Source organism: Heptranchias perlo, chromosome 18 (assembly GCF_035084215.1).
Source record: "Heptranchias perlo isolate sHepPer1 chromosome 18, sHepPer1.hap1, whole genome shotgun sequence".
NCBI lineage: Eukaryota > Metazoa > Chordata > Chondrichthyes > Hexanchiformes > Hexanchidae > Heptranchias > Heptranchias perlo.
In genome coordinates this window covers 50,753,783-50,780,201 of record NC_090342.1, presented here as the reverse complement: position 1 = coordinate 50,780,201, position 26,419 = coordinate 50,753,783, and the positions used below count along the sequence as shown (strand labels likewise).

Below are 26,419 nucleotides of genomic sequence, written 5' to 3'. Positions count from 1 at the left end.
TCTAACAACCATGTAAGTGACCTTGAAGACTTCTAAGTTAATGAGGCACGGACACCTTGGCATGCCAGACTATACTTCCTCTCCCCATGCCTCTCGATCTTACTCAGGACTAGATAAGGCATGACATATTTATATCCCACTAATGAGCTCTCTTAAGGCCTGTGTCTTCAAAATGGGGTTTCCATCACTAGTAAGGAATGTTTGTTTTTCATACCAGCCTTCATGGTTTAATTAGCCGAGAAAGCTTTAATGGTTTAATTAGCGTTAGTTTCTGTGGATTCCCCGCATTCTGTTTTACTGCTGATTCCATTTTGGACACCTTTAGGCCGAAACTCCATTTTGAGAACACTTTTCAGACTCAGGCAATTTACAGGGCCTTTTCCTTGCTAGAAACATTACTGTCAGGCCTATAACAAATACAGTTTAGTAAAGAGCCATCTAAAGATGTTTCCAAGATGTCATCAGACCTACACTCGTTGTCCACTGGCGAAGTGCCTTTCAATGTCACCTTTTTGGGGCCCCAGATGACTCATGAACTTATTGTGCAAGGAATTGATGGCTTAAACCTGCCTCTTGTATCTATGTGACAGGGCATTGCTTCTTTTGGAATTCACAAGTCAACTTGCTGTTGTTCCTGTTCCACCTCAGTTACCATTTTGTTTCAGATATGTACATTATTACACTATTGCCATAATATACCTTGCGACGAAGAGCATTGCTCAATTGCCACCCATAACGGTTAATGCTGCAGTGATGATATGTTGGTCGGGCGTTTGGGTGTCAAAGCGCCTCAGACAAGCAGTTTGATACCTTGTTTAGCTTTAAGTAGCAGCTGAATGAAGCTGCCTGACTTATTCTGGGTAAGTGATGCAAAATGGAACTCGGGGAATGCGAGCTAAGATAGCTGAAGTGCATTGTGTTACGTGATGCCAGATATGTAAATATGAGGCTCAACAATGGTTATAAAGGGAGGTCTTTGTACTTGGTGTGTCACCCCTCCTTTTCCAGAGGGGTATGATTTAATGCTGCCGGTTAGAGGAAGCATGGGTGCGGACAGTGTGCAGAATTGACTTCAAGCAGTGCCATGGTTAATAACAGAGCATATCTATAGCACATCTAATTCCTGAAAGGACTGAGGAAGGAATTCTGGATATAATATCCACTCTCTGTCTGCATTTGAATAAATTACCCAACACCAGAATAAAAGACATGGGTCTCTGAGAATACATTGATTTTCAATTACGTAACCATCTGGTGGAGTGAATGCATCTTTCCTGCTACTGTCCAGGTTTACCACCTCTCTGCCATTCAGTGGATGTCTCGATCTGCCACTCTTCTGCCTCAGCACCGTAATCTCGAGCACATATGAACTGTAGACCTGCCATTTACCCTCTGTGTCACTCATTGAACAGCGAGAGAAAACAAGGAAGATAAAAAGCCTTACATTTATATAGCACCTTTCACAACTCAGGACGTCCCAGAGTGCTTTACAGCCAATGAAGTCCTTTTTGAAATGTAGTCACTGTTGTATTGTAGGAAACGTAGCAGCCAATTTGCGCACAGCAAGATCCCACAAACAGCAACAAGATACTGACTGGATAATCTGTTTTAGTGATGTTGTTTGAGGAATAAATATTAGCCAGGACACCGGGGAGAACTCCCCTGCTCCTCTTCGAATAGTGCTGTGGGATCTTTTACGTCCACCTGAGAGGGCAGATGGGACCTCGGTTTAACGTCTCATCCAAAAGATCACATGATGTAGGCAGGAGCAGAGTTCTGCACAGTGTTTGAACTCAGGAAAGAAGATTATGCACAATGAGTTGTTCAGACGGGAAAGAAGCCAGGTCTGATCCCAGATTTGTACAGTTAGGGGCACTGTCAGTTGGCCTCAGGGCCTCCACTCCCAATAGCCATCGAGTGACTCGTGCTGGAAAGTGTGCACGTGTAGATGTCAGGTGAAGGTGGGACTGGGTTCAGCCGTAATGCCCTCCACAGTTAAACAGCCTCTCGTGCGCCTTGGGTGAGGCACCAAGAAGGTGCCATTGCCGATGAAAACAAACCCCAGCCATAGTCAGGGTCTCAGCACCTTCAGGAGTGACTGAGTGTGGGGAATTCTGACAGCACAAACAAAAATAGCCTTGGTTCACACTGCCTGCTGTGGAGTGTGCTTTGTTCAGTTTTCTTCTTCTCTCTCAGGGTTAACAGCAAACCATATTTTTGAAGAACTTCTTTAGACAGGTCGCCTTCTAATGCAAACATTATATATTATATAACCATATCATCGTTACTGAATTCATGAATTAAACCCACAAATCAACTGCACTTAATCCGTCTTTTCATCGTAGCTACAGTTCAGACTTTTGGATTGCATTTTCACTCATAACCCAGGATCAAATACATCATCAGAGGCTCGCGCTGAACTCATTCATAAATCACATACTTGGCTGTGATTGTGTTTGTGAGGCACCTGCACATTTCACAAGTTGAATAGATTGGATGTCTGCTTTGTGCTACAGTTGGGTTTATTTGATATTTCCTGCTGCCTGGTGCGTAAAATAGTCAGCAACCCGAGTAAATAGTGAACTGCTCGAGCTTCAGGAGATGGATTTGTGTGATTGGAGCCGCCCGAGGTCTAGATAGAAGTGTGACAGAGATGCCTTGATGGACAGTACCCTCATAAGTGGATCAGATATGATGGCTGGAGCATCAGGACTAGACACTTCTTCTCTCCCCCTACCTCCCCCCTCACACCCACCCTCGCAGCCATGTAATCTCCTGGGAGAGGCAAAAAACAGAAAAAACCCAGGGCCAATAAGGGAAAAAAATACTCTGTAAAATTCCTCTCCGACCCCCCTCAGGCAATTGAAACCAGTCCAGGAGATCACATGGACAAAGTCTGATCAGACATTTACCTTCTATATGATGTGATCTCTGCCCCCAGTCAGGAACCGATCCAGCTCCCTCTTGAAAGCAATGCCGAGAGTCAGCACCCACCACACCAACCGGCAACGTATTCCAGAGGCTCACAATTCTCTGGAAAAAGAAGAACCGCCCAATATTCAGTCTACTCCTACTCTTCCATGGTTTAAAATCATGTACCCCGGTCCTCCCAACCTGTTAAACTGGGATAATCGATCAATAGGGACACTATCCAGCTCTTTAATTATTTTATAGACCTCTATCAGGTCATCTCTAAGTCTACGCTGCTCTAAAGTAAATAGACCAAGGTACTTGAGCCTATCTGAGTAGCTGAGGTTCTTTAAGTGAGGAATCATTCTTGTAGTTCTCCTCTGGACTTTTCAAAGCTGCTATATCACCCACCGTGTGGGGGGACCAAAAACAGTACTCCAGATGTGGTCTGACCAGCGACCTGTATAGTATCAAAATGGTGTCCTTTGATTTATACTGAATGGTTCTATAAATGGAACCCAATACCTTAGCTTTAGATACAGTTTCTCCAAATCGGTCATGACCATTTAGTGATCTGTGCATAATAAAACCAAGATCTTTTTGTTGGTCAACTGCAGTGCATCCTGTGGATGGTACACACTGCAGTCACTGTGCGCCAGTGGTGAAGGGAGTGAATGTTTAGGGTGGTGGATGGGGTGCCAATCAAGCGGGCTGCTTTGTCCTGGATGGTGTCGAGCTTCTTGAGTGTTGTTGGAGCTGCACTCATCCAGGCAAGTGGAGAGTATTCCATCACACTCCTGACTTGTGCCTTGACTAGATGGTGGAAAGGCTTTGGGGAGTCAGGAGGTGAGTCACTCGCCGCAGAATACCCAGCCTCTGACCTGCTCTTGTAGCCACAGTATTTATATGGCTGGTCCAGTTAAGTGGTGACCCCAGGATGTTGTGGGGGATTCGGCGATGATAATGCCGTTGAATGTCAAGGGGAGGTGGTTAGACTCTCTCTTGTTGGAGATGGCCATTGCCTGGCACTTATCTGGCACGAATGTTACTTGCCACTTATGAGCCCAAGCCTGGATGTTGTCCAGGTCTTGCTGCATGCGGGCTCAGACTGCTTCATTATTTGAGGGGTTGCGAATGGAACTGAACACTGTGCAATCATCAGCGAACATCCACATTTCTGACCTTATGATGGAAGGAAGGTCATTGATGAAGCAGCTGAAGATGGTTGGGCCTAAGACACTGCCCTGAGGAACTCCTGCAGCAATGCCCTGGGGCTGAGATGATTGGCCTCCAACAACCACTACCATCTTCCTTTGTGCTAGGTATGACTCCAGCCACTGGATAGTTTTCCCCCTGAATCCCATTGACTTCAATTTTACTCGGGCTCCTTGGTGCCACACTCGGTCAAATGCTGCCTTAATATCAAGGGCAGTCACTCTCACCTCACCTCTGGAATTCAGCTCCTTTGTCCATGTTTGGACCAAGGCTGTAATGAGGTCTGGAGCCGAGTGGTCCTGGCGGAACCCAAACTGAGCATCGGTGAGCAGGTTATTGGTGAGTAAGTGCCTCTTGATAGCACTGTCGACGACACCTTCCATCACTTTGCTGATGATTGAGAGTAGACTGATGGGGCGGTAATTGGCCGAATTGGATTTGTCCTGCTTTTCGTGGACAGGACATACCTGGGCAATTTTCCACATTGTCGGGTAGATGCCAGTGTTGTAGTTGTACTGGAACAGCTTGGCTAGAGGTGCAGCTAGTTCTGGAGCACAAGTCTTCAGCACTACAGTTGGGATGTTGTCGGGGCCCATCGCCTTTGCTGTATCCAGTGCACTCAGCCGTTTCTTGATATCACGTGGAGTGAATCGAATTGGCTGAAGACTGGCTTCTGTGATGGTGGGGATATCGGGAGGAAGCCGAGATGGATCATCCACTCGGCACTTCTGGCTGAAGATGGTTGCAAACACTTCAGCCTTGTCTTTTGCACTCATGTGCTGGACTCCACCATCATTGCACTCTTCTATCATCTTAACCAATGCACAGATTTTGGTGTCACTTACCATACTCCCAACACCACCGTCCAGGACCGTGAAGAGTAGCGGGCTTAGGACCAATCCCTGTGGCCACCACATCCATTAACTACAACTTTTTGGCTGCGGAATTGGAGCCTATTCCTAATCCAGCTTTTCAAATTTCTACTGACACCACAAGATTCTATCTTGAGAAATAACCTAGTGTGAGGTACCTTATCAAGTGATTTCACTTCAAAAGTAATTTATTGGATGTGAAAAGCGCTTTGGACATCCTGACAACTTGATGAGACGCCACGTGTAAGTTCTTTCTTTCTCTTTATGTTCTGGCAAGCTCTTCCAACAGTTCGCATTAAGTAGTGACGTCTGTTTGCAATGAAGAAAGACAAGACCTTGCCTTTTCTCTTCTCTGATGCTAACAGGCCTGCTGTGCGCTTGCAGCATTTTAATATCGCAGCACTTGCCGCTTTTCTTTCTATCGACAACTGGAGGGGGGCGGACTTGGAGCTTTTGTAGCCCAAGATTACTGGGATCAGAGCTCGTATGTGGAGTCGCTCTCATCCTGATTAGGTTTCCATGCACAAGTACTAGCTTTTCTGAAAAGAATGTACAGGTGGGCGGGTGTCATGTATCAGGATTTTGTTTGACCATACCCCACAGAAAGGATTTAGGTGGGGAAAAAAGTTACTTTTAAATGTTGGGGGTTTAAAACGAAGTGTATGCACACAAGTTTTTTTTTAAAAAGGCACTGAGACAATAGGTGGCTAAAATGCTAATAAGTTTGATAAAAATACTAATGAGCTATTCGTTGATGTTGCTTCCCCAAAGACTGCAAATGATAAGCAATTTGTTAGTCTGTTTGGTAATTGGTAAACATCTCACGCCCATTTTGTTGGGAAGTCTCTGGTCTCAGGCACTCTGAAGGGGTGATCTAACAGGCCTTTTTTTGGATGTGAACACATGGTGATAAAAACAGAGGCATGGGCAGTCAGTCGGGTCCAGCAAAGACTACTCAGTCAGTCAAGCTTTTAAAGCAGAAGCTGTGAGGGCAAGTTTTGGCCCAGCTCAGAACGAGAATGCAAGAAGGTAGTTACGAGTTATTTTTTCAAGTCAAGCAAGATAACCTAGCGATGTGAGGAAGTGTAGCATATTCATTATTATTATCCTGTCTTTGAAATGACTGGAGAGACATGTGAGGGCACATGTAAAAGACATGAATAACTAGTTCAGGTGACAAGGGGGTCCAACTGTAATACCACTGGGTGACATTATGGCATAGTTAGATTCTGGGCAGTACAGACACACCCCTAAGTGTAAGATGCTCAGACCATTTACGGCAGTGACTCCTGCCGCCGTACCTGAGGGACTATCTACGGCAAGACCCCAAACTTGTGTGAAATCCTTGCGTGGCCATTCTGCAGGTGCTTTTTACTTATAATGTCAGTGGAGCGTAAAAGCAAGTTGGGAAGGCGTCATGTTAGTTTGCTTGAATTAATGAAAAGGCCCTGCAGTAAATTTATAGATTCCGCCCGTCAAGACTTGGGTTGTAGCTGGAGAAAGGACTTTGAGCTGAATAAGAGCAGGGTGGGATACCGATGACTACAGGTTTCACTGGTGGCTAGGTCTGTTTGAGGTAGTGAATTAAGAATATCACACCGCAGTAATGGAAAAACGCCTCGAGACAGACTTATGATGGCAACTGGGCTCCATGACGTACAATGGCTACCAAGGCTCCCTGATGGCCTAGTGATTAAACCACACGGAGAAGATCCAGCTTCAATTCTGGGTGTGTTCTGAATCAGGTGATCTCCGCTGGGATAATAATGGGCGCATTATAACGGGCTTCCATGACCACAGGATATGGAAGGGAATAAGTTGCCTTGGGTTCTAGCTCCTGGTCACTGTGCAGTGCCCCCCTGCTGAAAAGTGTGTGTGTTTGTGAGGATAGTGGGTGAACCCAAGACCAGGCTTAGCTGTGATGCCTTCCACCTTTTGAATAGCCTGCCGTCTAGAATTATACATGAAGAATGACCGCTTGGGTGAAGTACTGGAGCGATGTGGATGCTGGGACAATCTCAGCTTTCAAAACTGAGATTGATAGATTTTTGTTTGGTAAAGGTATTGAGGGATACGGAGCAAAGGCAGGTAAATGGAGTTGAGGTACAGATCAGCCGCGATCTAATTGAATGATGGAGCATCCACATCCCTCCAGCACTTCACCCAAGCGGTCATTCTTCATGTATAATTCTAGACGGCAGGCTATTCAAAAGGTGAAAGGCATCACAGCTAAGCCTAGTCTTGGGTTCACCCACTATCCTCACAAACATGCAACTTTTCAGCAGGGGGGCATTGCACAGTGACCAGGAGCAGGAACCCAAGGCAACTTATTCCCTTCAGGAGAGAATTAGCAGAAAAGATAAATGGAAAGGTAGGCAGCAGACAAAGTTATTTTTGCTTTTGTTCTGCCCCCCTTCCCCCACCTAGAGATGGACTGAGTGCTTCACTCCCGCCAATGGCAATCCATTGCTTTGCTGGTCTTGAAAGAAACACTTTCATCTGGTTGAGGTTCTGTCGCTGAATGAAGAGAGATAAGCATAACTTGGATCAAAGTTTGTTTAAATTGCTTTTTACAAGTGGATGAGGTGGCAGCAGTTTTAGATGCACCAGCTGACCTAGATTTTCTGATATGCAGCGTTTTAGCTCCACCAGTAACCCAATGTAAAAACCTGACATTAACCAATAGTGCAGATCAGAGGATCTGAGCCTTTGTGTCTCAATGTTACAAACCTGCTCTATTTTTCATTCTGACCCAACAGCACGCAAAAGCAGTAAGCAGAGCTGAAATGCTAATTCGCTTGTGGTGACAGCCTATGGCAAAATTTCATTCAACAGAAGCAAAACTGATTAAAGGAACCTCTCGGATTCCAAGAGTGTGGATAAGTAATACCCACGAGGATTGAGCGAGTCGTGGTGTTATTAAAGCTATTTGTGGATCTCATATGATCCTCAAGTTCACCCACCTCAGACTTGTTCAGAAAATAAATGGGCCTCTCAATGACAAAGACTTTAACGGGCTTTACATCAGGGTAGTGATTATGCTACTGCACTAGTAATCCAGAGAACACGAGTTCAAATCCCACCATGGCAGTTTGAGAATTTGAATTCAATTTTAAAAATCTGGAAATAAAAAGCTGGTATCAGTAAAAGTGACCATGAAGCTGTCGGATTGTGGAAAAACCCAACTGGTTCACTAATGTCCTTCAGGGAAAGAAACCTGCCGTCCTTACCTGGTCTGGTGCATATGTGACTTCAGTCCCACACCCACAGACTCTTCTTTATGGTTGACTCTTCCAGGTTTCCTTCCCTAAAGGACATTAAAAAACCAGTTGGAGTTTTTATGACAACCTGACAGCTCATGGTCATTTTACTGGCACCAGCTTTAGTTTTCCAGATTTTTTTTATAACTGATTTCAAATTCTCAAACTGCCATAGTGGGATTTGAACTCATGTTCTAATGGATTGTTAGTTCAAGGCTCTGGATTACTAGTCCAGTAACATAACCACTATGATACGATAACCAGACATGACATGTTACAGACCCCGGAAACTCTGCAACCTTCAGGCGTGCCCATACTGTACTGCTTCAGGATGTATGCTGGAGATTTAAAACTCAACTGATTTGACAGAATTGCCATGACTTCTTCAAAGTGTCAGCCTTGGCTCAGTGGTAGCACTCTCACCTCTCAGTCAAATGGTTGTGATTTTAAGTCCCACTCCAGGGACTTGATCTCAAAATCTAGGCTGACACTCCAGTGCAGTATTGAGTGAGTACTGCACTGTCGGAGGTGCCGTCTTTCGGATGAGACATTAAACCTCTCGGGGGCATAAAAGCTCCCACGGCACTATTTGGAAGAACAGCAGGGGAGTTTTCCCCGGTGTCCTGGCCAATATTTATCCCACAACCAACACCTAAAAACAGATTATCTGGTCATTGTCTCACTGGCTGCCGTGTTTCCTACATTACAATAGTGACTACACTTGAAAAGTACTTCATTGCCTGTAAAGCACTTTGGGGCATCTTGATATCATGAAAGGATCTATATAAATGTAATTTCTTTCCTTCTTTCTTTAAATGTTCCCATGTGATATTCTATTCATACAATAGCCAGCACTGTTGGAATTTGAGGAACAATGGAGGACTTTATGGAGAGCAATGCAGATGAACATCTGGGCTTAGAGTGAGGTTGTTGAGATATGTGGATATTTAGGAGGTTTTTAAATGTCATGTTGAGATTCCTCAGTTGTCCTGTCTAGGGGGTGGTTGCTTGGTTTCTCCCAGTGTGATAGCAGCACTGTGAAGTCTGCTCACACAGTGTGGTTTGAAATGGTTAACCCTGGAAAAGTCCTGTTGCACTTCCTTTCTGGAGGAGACGGCTGTGGTGTATGAGGGGCGTACTCTTTCCCACAGTCGCCTTCTCCTTGCACATTCAGAAGGTCCGGTTATATACCTCACAAACCTTCCAATCTGTCCAGGGGAACCCGGAGAACCAACGCTGGCTCTTGACTCCTGATGTTGCTAATGTGCCTCCCAATCAGGAGGCTTGCCTGCAACCTCAGGAGTTGAAAGCCAACGCAGATATTGTTACCTGCCAGATGACGTACATGATTTACAATTGGAATGCTGGTTCTGACTTTTACTGAACATGCAAATCTAAACTTTCCAATTAGAAAACAGATTTTTGCAAGCCTGTGGCAAGGTTAAATGGTAATAGGTTATAGAGGTCACAAAATATATCCCATCTTAGGTCACCAATCCAGAAAGAATCCAATTGTGTTTTAAGTGGTTTTGCCTCCACAACTTTACTTGGTACTCCACTCCACTCTTTGTGTGACGTAAATCTTGTTTTTTGATTGAATTTCAGCACTATAAACAGGTTCCCTGCTGCTATCAGTACCAAATCATCTTTTGTTTCATGAGTGATCTGTCAAGTTTCATTGGTACAAATGTTGAACTCCAGGTTTTATTTACGCTTGATTATTTTTGCTGCTGTGCGAAGCTCTTGCAAAATACATTGTTTTGAAATCCAATGAAAATTTTTTAAGAGCGCAGCAGTGTGCTAAAGAGCCGCAGTAAGATTTTTTATTCCCCAGGAGATTGTGAGCATTAAATTAGGCATTTAATTTGTGACGTGTGTGTGTGTGTGTGTGTGTGTGTGAGAGAGAGAGATTAAACCGTCATTTGGAGACCACGAGGTAGATTTTCTGAGGGAGCCTTTGGGTATTTGTTGGGCAGTGTGTTATTAGCCCCTGCCTGAATATTAGTACGCTCAGCCCTCCCGATTTTGCAAGTCAGCTTTGTTTACATAGTGTGTGTGAGTGCCGGGCTCATTCTGGGAGATCAGCCCAGTGAGACAAGGAATCGGAAGCAAAAAGCTGTTTACAAGGAACAAGGCGTAAATTTAAAGAGAATCGTTCAATTATGTGGCCATATATAGGGATAAAAATGTTGGTTGTCTTTACAAAGGTTGCTAATATTTTTCATGCAGTATTTTTCCTTTGCATTAGTTGGTTTGGGAACACAACTTTTTAAAAAGGGGCTAAGACAAGAGGTTTTAAAAAGCTAATAAGTTAGTTGGAGAGCATCACAGCTCAAACCTCCCCTGATATCCTCCTTTCCAGCAGGAGTCATTGGACAGCAGTTGGGAGCAGGAACCCTGAAAGTTTTTCTTTTGTTCTCCTTAGCCTAGGGTGCTGAGGCCAATTGTAATTCGCTCAGAGATCAGGAATTAAACCATGGAACCTTCTGGCTTCATGGCATCGAGTGGTATTTTTACCCATGAGGCCATTGGCGAGCTCTGTGTTTCTTTGTAACCAACTCCTGGAAAGACTACAAGGATAGCCAAGATTAGCTCTGCCACCAATCTTTACTCATACTTCCAGCAAACGGCGTGATTTTAGATATCGCAGAAATTATTTAACACAGAAATGGAAAGAGTGTCACATGATCTCCATAACAGGTTTGAAGTTGAGTCAAGTTCTCCTTTCAATGTACTTCAAACCCTTTCTCTTCACCTTCTCACTCAAGTGTTTTTTGGAGTTCTGTAAGAAACATGTTTGAGGACGTTCTGTCTGGATTCATTGTTTTAGATAATGTTCTGTCTGGATTCTCTGCTTTTAAGGACGTTCTGACTGGAGTCTCTGCTTTTAAGGACGTTCTGTCTGGAGTCTCTGCTTTTAGACAATGTTCTATCTGGTTTCCCTGCTTTAGACGATGTTCTGTTTCTCTCCTGGACCAATTTTAATCGCCTAAGGGTATCGAAGAGGAATTTTGCAGATTTTTTCCCCCAAAATTTTTATTTGGGTTTTTATCTGGTTTTTCACCTCTCCCAGGAGGTTACATGAATCCGGGTGGGGTAGAGAGTATATGTGTTGTGATGTACAAGGCTTCGCAACCATGTGGGGCAGGCCAAATGGACCAGTAGGTCTTTATTAACTATCATTTTTTGTATGTTTGTATAATTCCCTGCTTTAGAGGATATTCTGTACAGTTGGTTGGCTTTAGGAGGTGTTCTGTTTCATTCCTCTCCTCCGCCAGGTGTTCTAGGCTGAGTTGTTGGTACTCAAGGTACAATGAGAGGTTTTATATTTGTCAGAAACGAAATGACATGCATTGGTTGGCAACGCAACAGGTAAGTATCTTATTGGTTCTTGGGGAATTTAAGACTGTAGAACTGCTTTGTATTTATTTTGGTTTCACAGTGGGGAACAGATATTTAAAACTGCCTCTTTCTGCAACTACACTGTGGCTGTTTGCGGAAGGCTAAGGCATTTAGGATAATGTGCTTCTTCATGTCCCGGGGCTGTTCCGAGCGACTCATGTTTGTCAAGGGAATTCATTGTTAATCGAGTTATAGCTCTTCAGCTCCTTGTGTGAGTGACACATACAAAGATCAGTGTCTCTGCTCCCATGCTAGAGCGGAATTTTTACCCCTCTGGGCTCTACGTTCTAATCAAGCCCAGACTGTTGTGATGAAAGTCTCTTTTTTTTCTCTCCATGCTGGTGCAAGGATTCAGTGTGAAACGTGTTTGGGCAGTCCCAACTCAATTCCATGGGTTGAGCCCTTGGCGTAAAACTCTTAACGTCAATCCCACTCAAAGGGAATAAGCATGGGTGATTTAGGAAATGTAGAAATCCACAATGGTATAGAAAGGGGTGCTCCTCTGGGATTGGGATCATAGAATTACCTCGAAATTACAGCAAAGAAACAGGCCATTCGACCCAACTGGCCTATGCTGGTGTTTATGCTCTGCACGAGACTCCTCCCACCCTATCAGCATATCCTTCTATTCCTTTCTCCCTCATGTACTTCCCCTTAAATGCATCTATGCTATTTGCCTCAACTACTCCTTGTGGTAGCAAGTTCCACATTCTCGCCACTCTCTGGGTAAAGAAGTTTCTCCTGAATTCCTTTATTGGATTTATTAATGACTATCTTAAATTTATGACCCTTAGTTTTGGACTCCCCCACAAGTGGAAACATCTTCCTTACGTCTACCCTATCAAACCCCTTCATAATTTTAAAGACGCTGTCAACACTTTTTGGTTTCCAAGTCAAACGGACCAAGTTGGTGAATCTGAGTGGTGGTGTAATGCAAGTCAACAGCGGCCTTTAACAGAAAGAAAAGTACATAGCACCGTATCACATCTCTCAAAGCACCTCATGACCTACAGTTGTGTTGTGAGTAACACATTTCTTTCCTTCTTTCTTTCTTTCCTCCCTCAGCCAAATTTTTGAATAAAAAAGATACATATTCTTATATAGGTAAAAAAAAATGCCTTGTTTTCATTCAGAAATCTAGGTGAATTGCCAATTATTTCTGAGTGGGCCTTGACAACAGCAACAACAATAACTTGCATTTATATAACTCCTTTAACGTCCCAAGACACTTCACAGGAGTGTTTTCAAACAAATTTGAGCCACATAAGGAGATATTAGGACAGGTGACCAAAAGCTTGGTCAAAAAGGTTTTAAGGATTATCTTAAAAGAGGAGAGCGAGGTGGAGAGGTTTAGGGAGGGAATTCCAGAGCTTAAAGCCTAGGCCGCTGAAGGCACGGCCGCCAATGGTGGAGCGATTAAAATCGGGGAAGTGCATGGGGCAAGAATTGGAGGAGCGCAGAGATCTTGGAGGGTTGTAGGGCTGGAGGAGGTTACAGAGGTAGGGAGGAGCCAGGCCATGGAGGGATTTGAAAACAAGGATGAGAATTTTAAAATCGAGGTGTTCCCGGACCAGGAGCCAATGTAGGTCAGCGTGCACAGGGGTGATGGGTGAATGGGACTTGTTGCAAGCTAGGATACGGGCAGCAGAGTTTTGAATGAGCTCAAGTTTATGTAGGGTGGAAGATGGGAGGCCGGCCATCGATGAGGGTTTCAGCAGCAGATGAGCTGAGGCGGGGAGGAGACAAGCGATGTTATGTTATATACCGACGGATTATGTCGGCAAACTATTCGACTGTGAAGAACATCACAACCAACCAAGTCCTGTCCTCATGCACATACTTCAAGCCCGATGTGTTGGACAGTGATCAAGGAGTGCGAGAATGGTGAGGTTTATATCTGTGTGACAGGAGAAGTGTAATGTGTAAAGGAAGGTTCTGAAAGTCAGTACAGTTCATGCTGGTCAGTACAAAATGAAGAATGTTTACTGATCTGTGCAACAATCATTTACAATGATATTGTGTATAAATGGCTTGGATTGGAGAAATCAAACTCGGACTGCTAAACCACAATGTTATCCGAGGATATCTGATCCCTAAACTGATGCCTTGGGACCTTTTACTACGTTAAAGATATTATATAAATCCAAGTTGTTGTTGATGTATATAATCCCCGCATTGTTTGTAAGGACTGATTGGAGTCTTTTATTGACAGGCATCTGTTGCAATTCCATTAATGTTGACTTAGCCATACAGAGGTCCTTGGATAACATTATGTTTCAATCACCAGATATTTTGGTACAATCACACTGCTTTGTGTGTTTTTGGGGCGAAGGGGAGGCTGGCTTGTTGGCCATCTCTACAACATTCTCTGGTGTCCTGGCCAACATTCCCCTCTCAACCAACATTCACCAAAAACAAATGAACTGGCCATTCATCCCATCCCATAGGGCCTTGATGTTTGCAAAATGGCCGCCGTGTTTATCCACAGAACAGCAGTAACCGCACCATGTTATTTAATCAGCCTTGAGAGCTTTGGGACATTTCTGAGAGATGCGATCAAGGGCTACAAAAATGCAAGTTCCTTGACATTGATGTGGTCATTGCCCACTTCAAGGGTAAGGTGACCTGAGCTCAGTTGATTGATTTCAGCCAGGGCAACAGTTCAGTTGCTGCAGTTGTCCTCAGCACTTGCTGGCTAGAGAGAGAGAGAGAGAAAAATCAGCCAGGATTGCTGTGACTGAACATTATCAAGTTATCATAGTGTGTGTGTGTGTGGACATTGAGTGATGAAAAAATTGGGCTGTATTGTGTTGTCCTCCACAATTGACAACACCTGCTATCCAGGCTAAGATGCGAAGAATGGTAGAGTGGGCAAAGACTCAGTGTGTTTATATAGAACCGTATCCCTGCGAGAGCCTTCAGGATAGGATGGAATTTGGAAGGGGGCGAAAGAGAGGATTTGACTGGAAGTACAGCAGTGTCGTCATCTCTATTTTAAATTCAAAAATATGAATATTTAATAAACGATTTGACATTCAGAGAAATCTAATTATTGGAACATTTGGATCAAACACAAGAAGTCGGTGAAAGCGGTATGGGGTTGATTTGTGATATTAAAGGTATGTAGCAAAGCAACCTCCTGATTTCATCACCGTGGCAACAGGGAGTCCAGAGCCTGCTGTGGCATTCTCCTTGGCAACCAAGCATGCTTCCATGCAATGGACATACGTGTAGCATGTAGTCATAGTTATATCCAAGCTCTAAGAGGCTTAGTGGGGATTGTGAAATAATTCATGAGGCTTGGGACGATGATAATCAGATGGCGTTCAAACACTTGAAAAAAAACAATAACACACTTCAATAATTAATAACTGTCAGAATCAAAAGGGAGCTGGTTTGAGTAGGACTGATGAAAATACGCTGGTCTTGAGCAGCGCTGAAGCCTGGATTTATTGACTCTCTGTATTCTTTCCTGATAATTTTGTTTAAATTTTGTGTCAAATTTTGATTAATAACGCTCCTGTGAAACACATGGGGATGTTTAACTACATTAAAGCACTATATAAATGCAAGTTGTTGTTGATAATGATCAACATCTCAGGCAAGTTGTATTGCTTGTCATTTATAGCGGATCAACCTGCCCCAAATTACAGAAATAAGATCATTTTGATTAAAAATATCCTAGGACATGTATGAAGTAATTATAAAATCAACTGTTAACATACAGCCCTGTCACTGGGGATGGTGGTGGTGCGAGTAATTTGAGGTGGTGAATTAAAAATATTACAGATTCCGTGGTTGCCTTAGGTTCGGCGGCGGTGGTCACTCCTGTAAGTGGTTCCATACATCTTACGTTCAGGAGTGCGCCTGAACTGCCCGATACATGATCAAATGCTAGCGATACCAAGGGAGCATAACAAGAGAATTCTCTTGCGATCTGAACTGGTTATCGTGTTTTCTACACGTGCCCACAACCTTGCTAACCCTAAACACCAATCTTTTCTGTGCAACTCAAGACCATAAGACATCAGAATAGGGACAAGTTTAGGTAGCCTGGAACATCTTGATACACATTCCTATGGACTGGTACTGAAAGTGGGTAAAAGGGTTATGGAATGCAGAGGCCTATGGATTGGTGCAGCCCAGAAACAATATAAAAGAGGTGAGATCGTAACCATAAGTGGGAAGAAATCGGAGGAAGTAAGATGAGCTCAACTGACGGTAACAGCTGTTCTTCTACTATGGCCGCCAATGGTGGTGTGATGAAAATTGGGGATGCGCAAAAGGCCAGAATTGGAGGAGCGTATGGTTGTAGGGCTAGAGGAGGTTACAGAGATAGGGAGGGGTGAGGCCATGGAGGGGTGTAATCTCGTTGTTGACCGTGAGTATGTTGGTTCCTTTCCCCTTTAATAAACCTCCAAGGGTTTTGACTCTGTGTTTTGAACTCATTATTAATGCAGGCACAGGATTGCAGCCTGATAACACTATAGTGAGATGAGGCCAGATAGCATTGAGCTGCTTTTTTTACAGATAACCAAAACTTCAAACCCCTCCTCGTGAATGTGGAAAATAACAACTCATGCAGCCATGTTCTGGTGAGTGGGCTAAATTCACTCACTTTCAGTCTGTGGCCTCTTACAAGCTCCTCTCCCATTGTCCCAGCAGTCTCTCCCTAAGCCCCTCCACATCCTCTCCTCCTTTAGCCCCAGGGCATCGCTGCAGGAGTTCCTCAGGGCAGTGTCCTAGGCCCAACCATCTCCAGCTGCTTCATCAATGACCTTCCCTCCATCATGAGGTCAGAAGTAGGGATGTTTGCTGTTGATTACACAGTGTTCAGTTCCATTCGCAACCCCTCAGATAATGAAACAGTCCGTGCCCGCATGCAGCAAGACCTGGACAACATCGAGGATTGGGCTAATAAGTGGCAAGTAACATTCGCGCCAGACAAGTGCCAGGCAATGACCATTTCCAACAAGAGAGAGTCTAACCACCTCCCCTTGACATTCAACAGCATTACCATCGCCAAATCCCCCACCATCAAAATCCTGGGGGCCACCATTGACCATAAACTTAACTGGACCAGCCACGTAAATACTGTGGCTACGAGAGCAGGTCAGAAGCTGGGTATTCTGCGGCGAGTGACTCACCTCCCGACTCCCCAAAACCTTTCCGCCATCTACAAGGCACAAGTCAGGAGTGTGATGGAATACTCTCCACTTGCTTGGATGAGTGCGGCTCCAACAACACTCAAGAAGCTCAACGCCATCCAGGACAAAGCAGCCTGCTTGATTGGCACTCCATCCACCACCTTAAACATTCACTCCCTCCATCACCGGCGCACAGTGGCTGCAATGTGTACCATCTACAAGATGCACTGCAGCAACTCTCCAAGGCTTCTTCGACAGCACCTCCCAAACCCGCGACCTCTACCACCTAGAAGGACAAGGGCAGCAGGTGCATGGGAACAACCCGGCCTGCACGTTCCCCTCCAAGTCACACACCATCCTGATTTGGAAATATATCGCCGTTCCTTCATCGTCGCTGGGTCAAAATCCTGGAACTCCCTACCTAACAGCACTATGGGAGAACCTTCACCACACGGACTGCAGCAGTTCAAGAAGGCAGCTCACCACCATCTTTTCAAGGGCAATTAGAGATGGGCAATAAATGCTGGCCTCGCCAGCGATGCCCACATCCCATGAATGAATGAATTTTTAAAAAGACCATCCTTAAAATCCACCACTTTGACAAAGCTTTTGGTCACTCCTCCCAATATCTCCTCCTTTGGCATGGCATCCATTTTTGTCTTGGGCCTCTGTGAAGCGCCTTGGGTTTTCTGCGTTAATGGTGCTCTATAAATGCAAGTTGTTGTCCTAGCAATTAAACCAGTTTACGTTGGTCACCACAATAAACTGCCTCGCCCTGTATTTTAGCAGATATCCCGGCTGACCACCTCCCCCTTCTTCCTGGACTGGAAATTAGCAGTTGATCTCTGACCCTCCCTCTGCCCAGGGACTGGCCGGTAGGGCTACCACTCCAGGTGTGGGTCCCTGGTCACCATCTCCTGCTGTTCTGAAAATGAATGGGACCATCTGGACATGACGATCCAACATTCTATCAACTGGACCATCTACCTTTAAGACACATTGCTCTTCCCCACCAATCCTCTGGCTCCTGTGGTAGTTTTAAAACCTTGACAGCTGAATTTAACTTAGATGCAACTTTTTAATATGGATTATAGCAAGATCTTTCCTGCAGAAAATATAGTCTAAAAACTCCCAAAATGTGACGAGATTATTTGCCCGATATTATAGTAGTTGTTATTCCCGGTGCTGTTTTGGTACCAACGTGTTAAATGAGACTGATGACACTACTAATTGTGAAATATTTTGCAAGTCATGCAAGATACCTTCATTGTAACTGTTAATCTGTTTTATTCATGACTGACTTATCTTCTGGAAAATGTAATAACCTATAATAAGGCTCACTGAATAAAGCCAAATGCTGTTATTTTTTACATGGAGTTACGGAATTTTTACAGGTGTTTATGGTAACCATATACCACAATTCTATCTATGAAAACAGAAAACCAGTGGCTTTGCCTATCAGCACCCTTATTACGTTGGCAAAACACCTTAAAAGAGCATCATTACTTTTTGGAGTACAGTGACTGTTGTTATCTAGGCTAAAGTGCTATGCTCTGAAGTGGCTCCACATAGAACTACATAGAATTTACAGCACAGAAATAGGCCATTCGGCCCAACTGGTCTATGCCGATTTTTATGCTCCACACGAGTCTTCTCCTACCCGACTTCATCTAACCATATCAGCATATCCTTCTATTGCTTTCTCCCTCATGTACTTATCTAGCTTCCCCTTAAATTTGCTTCAACTACTCCTTGTGGTAGCGAGTTCCACATTCTAACTACACTGTGGATAAAGAAGTTGCTCCTGAATTCCCTATTGGATTTATTAGTGACAATCTTATATTTATGGCCCCTAGTTTTGGTCTCCCCACAAGTGGAAACATCTTCTCTACATCTACCATATCAAACCCCTTCAAAATTATGAAGACCTCTGTCAGGTATTATTAGATACTGATATGTTGACACAGACTGTTGAAAAGTGAAGACTCTAAATATTTGATAAGGTAACATCTTGAACTTAATATGGATGTTTTTGAATCCTTTCCACCGAAAGAATAAGCACTTGACTGCAATTAACTGTCTGCTTTCAGATTACCAGCGGCTAATGACAGTGGCTGAAGGAATCACAACCCTCCTCTTCCCCTTCCAGTGGCAGCACGTCTATGTTCCCATTCTGCCGGCCTCCCTGCTGCACTTTCTCGACGCTCCAGTTCCGTACTTGATGGGCTTGCAGTCCAAGGAGCCCAATGACCGGTCCAAGTTGGAACTTCCACAGGAGGTAAGAACAAGAGTTTAATACAGTGCCTTCACCCCACAAGCAGATTAGTGCATCAAACATTGGGGCAAACGCACACGACTTATCGCTGCAAGGAGGGTAATCAACGGGTAGTCGGGAAGGGTGATTGAGACTAGGACATTGAATCCATTAGAACAAAAAACACAGCAGGAAGCAGTAATGAGAAGCGGGTAGAGTTAATAAAGACCCTTCTTGATCTGAACCTAACTTATGACCATATGCTGTTAGCTCCAGTCTGTTTACTGCTTGACATCTGTGCACTTCTAAGCTGATCATCAGTCATTGATCAACACATCTGTCTCATCTTCCAAGCAGCTGCTGCACGCAGCTGGAAGGCAAATTTAAGTTTTCTTCAGGCATTTGTCGAGGGTTGGTTTCCTGTACAGTGTTAGAACAATAACCAGTCAAAGGGGGAAAGATTCCCTCTTTCACCCTTTACAGTTATAACCAGAAGACCATAACTGTCAAGAACCCCTCGTTCACAGCAAAACATTCTCAATCTCCACACATCATCCACAGCAAAGAGGGTAGGCTGCCAGCCTGCTCCTAGCCTCTCTCAATTCCACTCTGTAACAAGCCACGGAGAGATGGGGAGGCTACTTGCAGAGATCAGGATCCATTGGGTAGGAAACCCTAGTTGAGTGCTGCTGATTCCCATTTCTCTGCTGGACAGCCAGCGGGCACTCCAGAACTTGTGGTAAGCACTGCTCGGTCCATGTAGCCTCTTATTTTCTCCCCACGTCCCGAGACCTGCCACCTCGGAAAGACAAGTCAACCTCGTCCACTTTGCACCCTAGACCTTCTGGCACTGAGACTGACTGAGCTGCACCAGTTTACGATCAGAGAGATGCATGAGAGTGGGCTGAACTGCTACTTTCAGCTGACATTTTCTTCCTCCTGTCTGTGGAAAGACTGCTTGCCTCTCAGTGTGAGCAATGAGGCCCATCTCAAGAGAAAGGAGAGGGTATTTAGAATACAAAAGTGAGGAAGTTATGCTTCTGTTGTACAGAGCCTTGGTCAGACTCCATCTGGAGCACTGCTTTCAATTCTGGACGTCCAGAAGGATATATTGGCCTTGAAGGAGGTGCAGTGCAGATTCACCAGAATGATACCAGGGCTTAAAAGGATAAATTGTGAGGACAGCTTGCATAAACTAGGCTTGTATTCCTTTGAGTTTAAAAGGATGAGGGGTGATCTGATCGAGGTCTTTAAAATGATAAAGGAATTCAGTAGAGTAGAGAAACAATTTCCTCTGGTGGGGGAGACCAGAACAAGGGGGCATTATCTTAAATTTAGAGTCAGGCCATTTAGGAATGAAATCAGGAAGCACTTCCTCACACAAAAGTTAGTGGAAACCCGGAAAACTCTCTCAAAAAGCTGTGGATCAATTGAAGTTTTCAAGATCGATAGATTTTATTCAGGTAAGAGATATGGATCAAAGGCGGGTAAATGGAGTTGAGGTACAGATCAGCCATGATCTAATTGAATGGTGGAACAGGCTCAGGGACTGAATGACGTTCTCCTGTTCCTATCAGAGGGATTGATGTGGTCAAAGCTTCAGTTTGGTGGAGTACCTCATTAAGCCTCCCGTCTTGACAAATTGCGCAAACTTGATGAAGGTAGCTGAGTTCAAAGACTGATCGTGGAAGTTGGGTCTTGTGCTTGGAAGAACATCACTCTTCCATTGTACCTACCAGCTGGCTTTTCCACACATGATCTGTCTTTCTGCTGTTGAATATTTAGGTGGTAGGTGACACATTTGTTAAATCTAAACTGCACTGAAAATCGGCATCAGAGCGTAACATGTTAACGGCTTAATTCAAGTGATAATAAGCTGCTCCGTGCCACTCGTCAAAATTCTCGGGTTTGTCGATGATTATTTAGCGGGTTTACACATCTAATTGACTATTTTGGGAGCTGACGTGGGAAGTATTTCAAGTAGCGTCACTTGTGCTGTTTTCCTGGAGTTTTACTCCTGTAACCCTTTAGTTGAATTTACATTACCCAACAACCTGTGGTTCTGGGATATAATGAGGCTCCCAATGCTGTGGATCACTGCACTGTCGGAGGTGCTGTCTTTCAGATACGATGTTAAATCGAAGCCTTGCCTGACACCTCAGATGAATGTCAAAGATCCTGCGGCACTACTTGAAGAAGAGCAGGGGAGTTCTGCTAGTGCCTTGGCCAACATTCCTCCCTCAACATCACCAAATACAAATGACCTGGTCATTTGTCTCATTTGCTGTGTGTAAATTAGCTGTCATACGTGTCTGTACCAGTGTTTTTCAAACTTTTTTTTTCGTGATCCAGTGGAAGAAAAACACTTACCACAGGGACCCAAAACAATAATATCTTCTGATTAGAGTCTTCATAAAATCACATTAAATACATGTTGGCTTTAACCACTTCACCAAGTAATAACTAAAATTAGACATTGATGTTACTTGAAAAACATTTTAAATACAGATTAAAAAAAGACCAGGTTGAGTTTCACTTATTTAATGTGACAGGTGGGTCTGCCTGTTGTTCATGATGCTTGACACATTGGGGCAGCTCTTCATGATGAGCTTGATGCGGGACAGAGGCAGAGCAATCATGGCAGGCGGGGGACTCGGCCTCGCGGGGAAATGACCCAGTGATTAATGTTCTGCATCCCAGTATTGGGTCGCGACCTGTACTTTGAAAACCACTGGTCTACACAGCAACAGTGGCTACACTTCAAAAAGTAATTGTAAACAATTTTACAACACCAAGTTATAGTCCAGCAATTTTATTTTAAATTCACAAGCTTTCGGAGGCTTCCCCCTTCGTCAGGACATCGTTCACCTGACGAAGGGGGAAGCCTCCGAAAGCTTGTGAATTTAAAATAAAATTGCTGGACTATAACTTGGTGTTGTAAAATTGTTTACAATTCAAATTCTCTAAACAGCCGTGGAGGGATTTGAACTTGCAATCTCTGGATTATTAGTTCAGGCCTCTGGACTACTAGTCCAATAACATAACCATTGCACTATCATAAATTTATATCTAGAAAAGTGGAACTGAAGAGAATGAAAAGGTTGAAATGAATCCAGACAGGGAATGAGAAAAACACATGATAAAATGTGAGCTGAGATACACTATAGTTCCCTGCAGGCAGTGAGTGGGCTAACTTCTCCCAGCCCTTCACTGGAAATTTTGTCCTCTGGTCTGTGAGAGATTAAAAAAAGCAAATGATTACTTGTTGCACAGTTTGAACCTTACTGATTGTTTTGAGCACATTACAATTGTTGGATGATTGTTTCATTGGAATACAGACATACAGAATACGGCCTCAACCCAGCCAATTTAATCATTTTTCAGAATATGCGTGTCGACTCCAAATGAAAATGACTTTTGAACTCGTGTCTCTGAAAGAACCAATAAGAGTGTCACCCTTCAACTCCCTCAAAGCAAATATAAGATAGGCCACTGCACAGATCCATTGGCTAGAGATGAGTTAGCAGAGTTAAGCAGACAATGAGATGTCTTAAATTGGATGAGCGGCTGGGACTGAACAGTGGGACTTGAGATAGTTACATTCCCAGAAATCTATCAGCTGATAATTCACAGCCGACAACCGACAGAGAGATAATCTCGATCGCTTGTTATTAATTGTGTAAAAATCCAATATGGTGTCAGTTGTGGCTCAGTGGCAGGACACTCTCCTCTGAGGCAGAAGGTTGTGGGTTTGAGCTCTATCACTTCAGCACAAAATCTAAGCTGACACTCCAGTACAGTACTGAGGGAGTGCTGCACTGTCGGAGATGCTGTCTTTCGGATGAGAGGTTAAACCAAGTGCCCTCTCAGGTGGACGTAAAAAATCTCACAACACTATTCAAAAAAGAGCAGGGGACTTCTCCTGATGTCCTGGCCAATGTTTATTCCTCAACCAACATTACTAAAAAACAGATAATCTGGTCATTATCATATTGCTGTTTGTGGGATCTTGCTGTGCGCAAATTGGCTGCTGCATATCTTACATTACAACAGTGACGACACTTCAAAAGTACTTCATTGGCTGTAAAGCTGTTTGGGACGTCCTGAGGTTGCGAAGGGTGTTATATAAATGCAAGTCTTTCCTTCTTTTCCTTGCACCACTGTTGGATAACTGGAATTTTAATAGGAAACTTGACAATAAGCCCCCTCTCCTCACACCCCTCCCCTCAACCATTAGTGAGTTTGACCAGTAATTAGCTGAGCCCCACAAGACCTGGAGGATGTGGAACCAGCTCCCAGTCTGCGTTGGGTTAGCTGATGTCAGCCAGGGTGGAGGTTGGGATGCTTACATAGAAACATAGAAAATAGGAGCAGGAGTAGGCCATTCGGCCCTTCGAGCCTGCTCCGCCATTCAATATAATCATGGCTGATCCTCTATCTCAATACAATATTCCTGCTCTCTCCCCATACCCCTTGATGCCTTTTGTGTCTAGAAATCTATCTAGCTCCTTCTTAAATATATTCAGTGACTTGGCCTCCACAGGCTTATGTGGTAGAGAATTCCACAGGTTCACCTCCCTCTGAGTGAAGAAATTTCTCCTCATCTCAGTCCTAAATGTCCTATCTCATATCCTGAGATTGTGACCCCTCGTTCTGGACCCCCCAGACAGGGGAAACGTCCTCCCTGCATCCAGTATGTCTAGCCCTGTCAGAATTTTATATGTTTCAATGGGATCCCCTCATTCTTCTAAACTCGAGTGAATACAGACCAATCTCTCCTCATACGACAGTCCTGCCATCCCAGGAATCAGTCTGGTGAACCTTCACTCCATTCCCTCTGTGGCAAGTATATCCTTTGTTAGGTAAGGAGACCAAAACTGCACACAATACTCCAGGTGTGGTCTCACCAAGGCCCTGTATAACTGCAGTAAGACATCCTTGCTCCTGTACTCAAATGCTCTTGCAATGAAGGCCAACATACCATTTGCCTTCCTAACTGCTTGCTGCACCTGCATGTTTGCTTTCAGTGACTGGTGTACAAGGACACCCAGGTTCCTTTGTACATCAACATTCCCCAATCTATCACCGTTTAAATAATACTCTGCCTTTCTGTGTTTCCTTCTGAAGTGCAAAACTTCACATTTATCCACGTTATAATGCATCTGCCATGTATTTGCCCACTCACTCAAATTGCCTAAATCTCCTTGAAGCCTCTTTGCATCCTCCTCACAACTCACAATCCCACCTAGTTTTGTGTCGTCAGCAAACTTGGAAATGTTACATTTGGTTCCCTCATCCAAATCATTGATATATATTGTGAATAGCTGGAGCCCAAGCACCGATCCCTGTGGTACCCCACTAGTCATTGCCTGCCACCCCCAAAAAGAAATATTTATTCCTATTCTCTGTTTCCTGTCTGTTAACCAATTTTCAATCCATGCCAGTCTATTACCACTAATCCCATGTACTTTAATTTTGCACACTAACCTCTTATGTGGGACTTTATCAAAGGCCTTCTGAAAATCCAAATAAACCACATCCACTGGTTCTCCCTTATCTATTCTACCAGTTACATCCTCAAAAAACTCCAGTAGGTTTGTCAAACATGATTTCCCTTTCATAAATCCATGTTGACTTTGTCTAATCCCATTGATATTTTCTAAGTGTCCTGTTATCACTTCCTTTATTATAGACTCTAGCATTTTCCGTACTACTGATGTTAGGCTAACCGGTCTGTCGTTCCCTGTTTTCTCTCCCTCCGTTTTTAAATAGTGGGGTTACATTTGCCACCCTCCAATCTGCAGGAACTGTTCCATAATGTATAGAATTTTGGAAGATGACAACTAATGCATCCACTATTTCCATGGCTACCTCTTTTAATACTCTGGGATGCAGATTATCAGGTCCTGGGGATTTATCTGCTTTCAGTCCCATTAATTTCTCGAGCACTTTTTTTTTTACTAATACCAATTTCCTTTAATTCCTCCTTCTCACTAGTCCCTTGGTCCCCTAGCATTTCTGTGTCCTCTTCCGTGAAGACAGAACCAAAGTATTTGTTTAATTGCTCTGCCATTTCCCTGTTGCCCATTATAAATTCTCCCGTTTCTGACTGTAAGGGACCTACGTTTGTCTTCACTAATCTTTTTCTTTTTACATACTTGTAGAATGCTGCAGTTGGCCTTGTTGCCTCCTCAGGAGGAAGCAATCAGCCAGGTCCTGATTGTTACCCAGAGACTCCTGCTGGAAGTTCCTGTGTGTGGACTACAAGTGAGCACAGGATCGGGCTTGGCTACGATTCTCCCCACGGTCGATTAACCTGCCAGCACTTAATACCTAAGCTCACACGTTTCATTCGGGCAAGAGACCAGAATGTGCTTGGCACTTGTGAAACTGTACCCAGCAAGAGTTAACACTTTCAGGAGAGAAGAAGAGAGATAGGAATTGATAAGAGATAAATACTTAATCATCATGCCCTCTGGTTTTTGTCCTATGTAAAAGCGACACCGTTGCCTGCAATTTGCTTGCTAACCATTTTATACAATACAACAATAATATTGATAAAAGTGCTGTCAGTTTAAACTGTAACATACATCAGTGTTCGCTCCAGTGGTTCTTGTGCTGTACTTGTGTACTGGCAGAAAGCACTGCTCGATATTTTAAATTTGCAGCAACATGCAATGTTGAAAATTAAGCGTGAATAGGATTGATCCTACAGACTGCAGTGAAAACGGCTTGGCTCATTCTGGAAACTTTTGTGAAGTTGCCAGTTACAGTGATGTAGCAAGGAGCCTGCTGGACGATAATTAACAAGGATGACTCAGCCTCAATGACTCTGTGTCTGTAAATCGTACTGCAGTCGGGGCTGCCAGTCCACTTGCTTAAACAGATTATTAGCAACATTGAAAGCGCACGGAATTGGAGATAACCTTGTGACGGGTCGATAGTTGTTTGGGAGGTCGGAGACAGTAGGGATAAAGGGCACGTTCACTAATTGGCAGGTTGTGACAAGTGGTGTTCCTCAGGGTTCTGTACTGAGGCCTCAGCTTTTCACCACATATATTAATGACTTGGATGAAGGAATAGAGAGTTGTATATTCCAAGATTGCAGGTGACGCTAAGTTAGGAGGTACAGAAAATTGTGTAGATGGGAGCAGGAAGTTACAAAGGAACATAGATAGACTAAGTGAGTGGGCAAAATGGTAGCAAATGGAGTTCAATGTGGGGAACTGTGAGGTCATCAGTTTGGATCCAAGAAAGACAAATTGGAATATTTTCCTAATTGTGAGAGACTAGGAACTGTAGAGGAGCAAAGAGATTTTGGTGTCTATGTGCACAGATTACTAAAAGCTAATGCACAGG

At 43.9% G+C, this 26,419-nt stretch overlaps 1 protein-coding gene across 5 annotated transcripts in view; it reads left to right on the top strand.

The window, feature by feature from the left end:
• LOC137334860 (DENN domain-containing protein 5B-like) overlaps positions 1-26,419 on the top strand; it is a 246,399-nt gene that overhangs the window by 133,961 nt on the left and 86,019 nt on the right. For all 5 annotated transcript variants that reach the window (XM_067999894.1, XM_067999892.1, XM_067999893.1 and 2 more), the window contains one exon: positions 18,897-19,084. In XM_067999894.1, the coding sequence (XP_067855995.1) occupies positions 18,897-19,084 (188 nt within the window). The remainder of the gene's footprint in view (positions 1-18,896; positions 19,085-26,419) is intronic.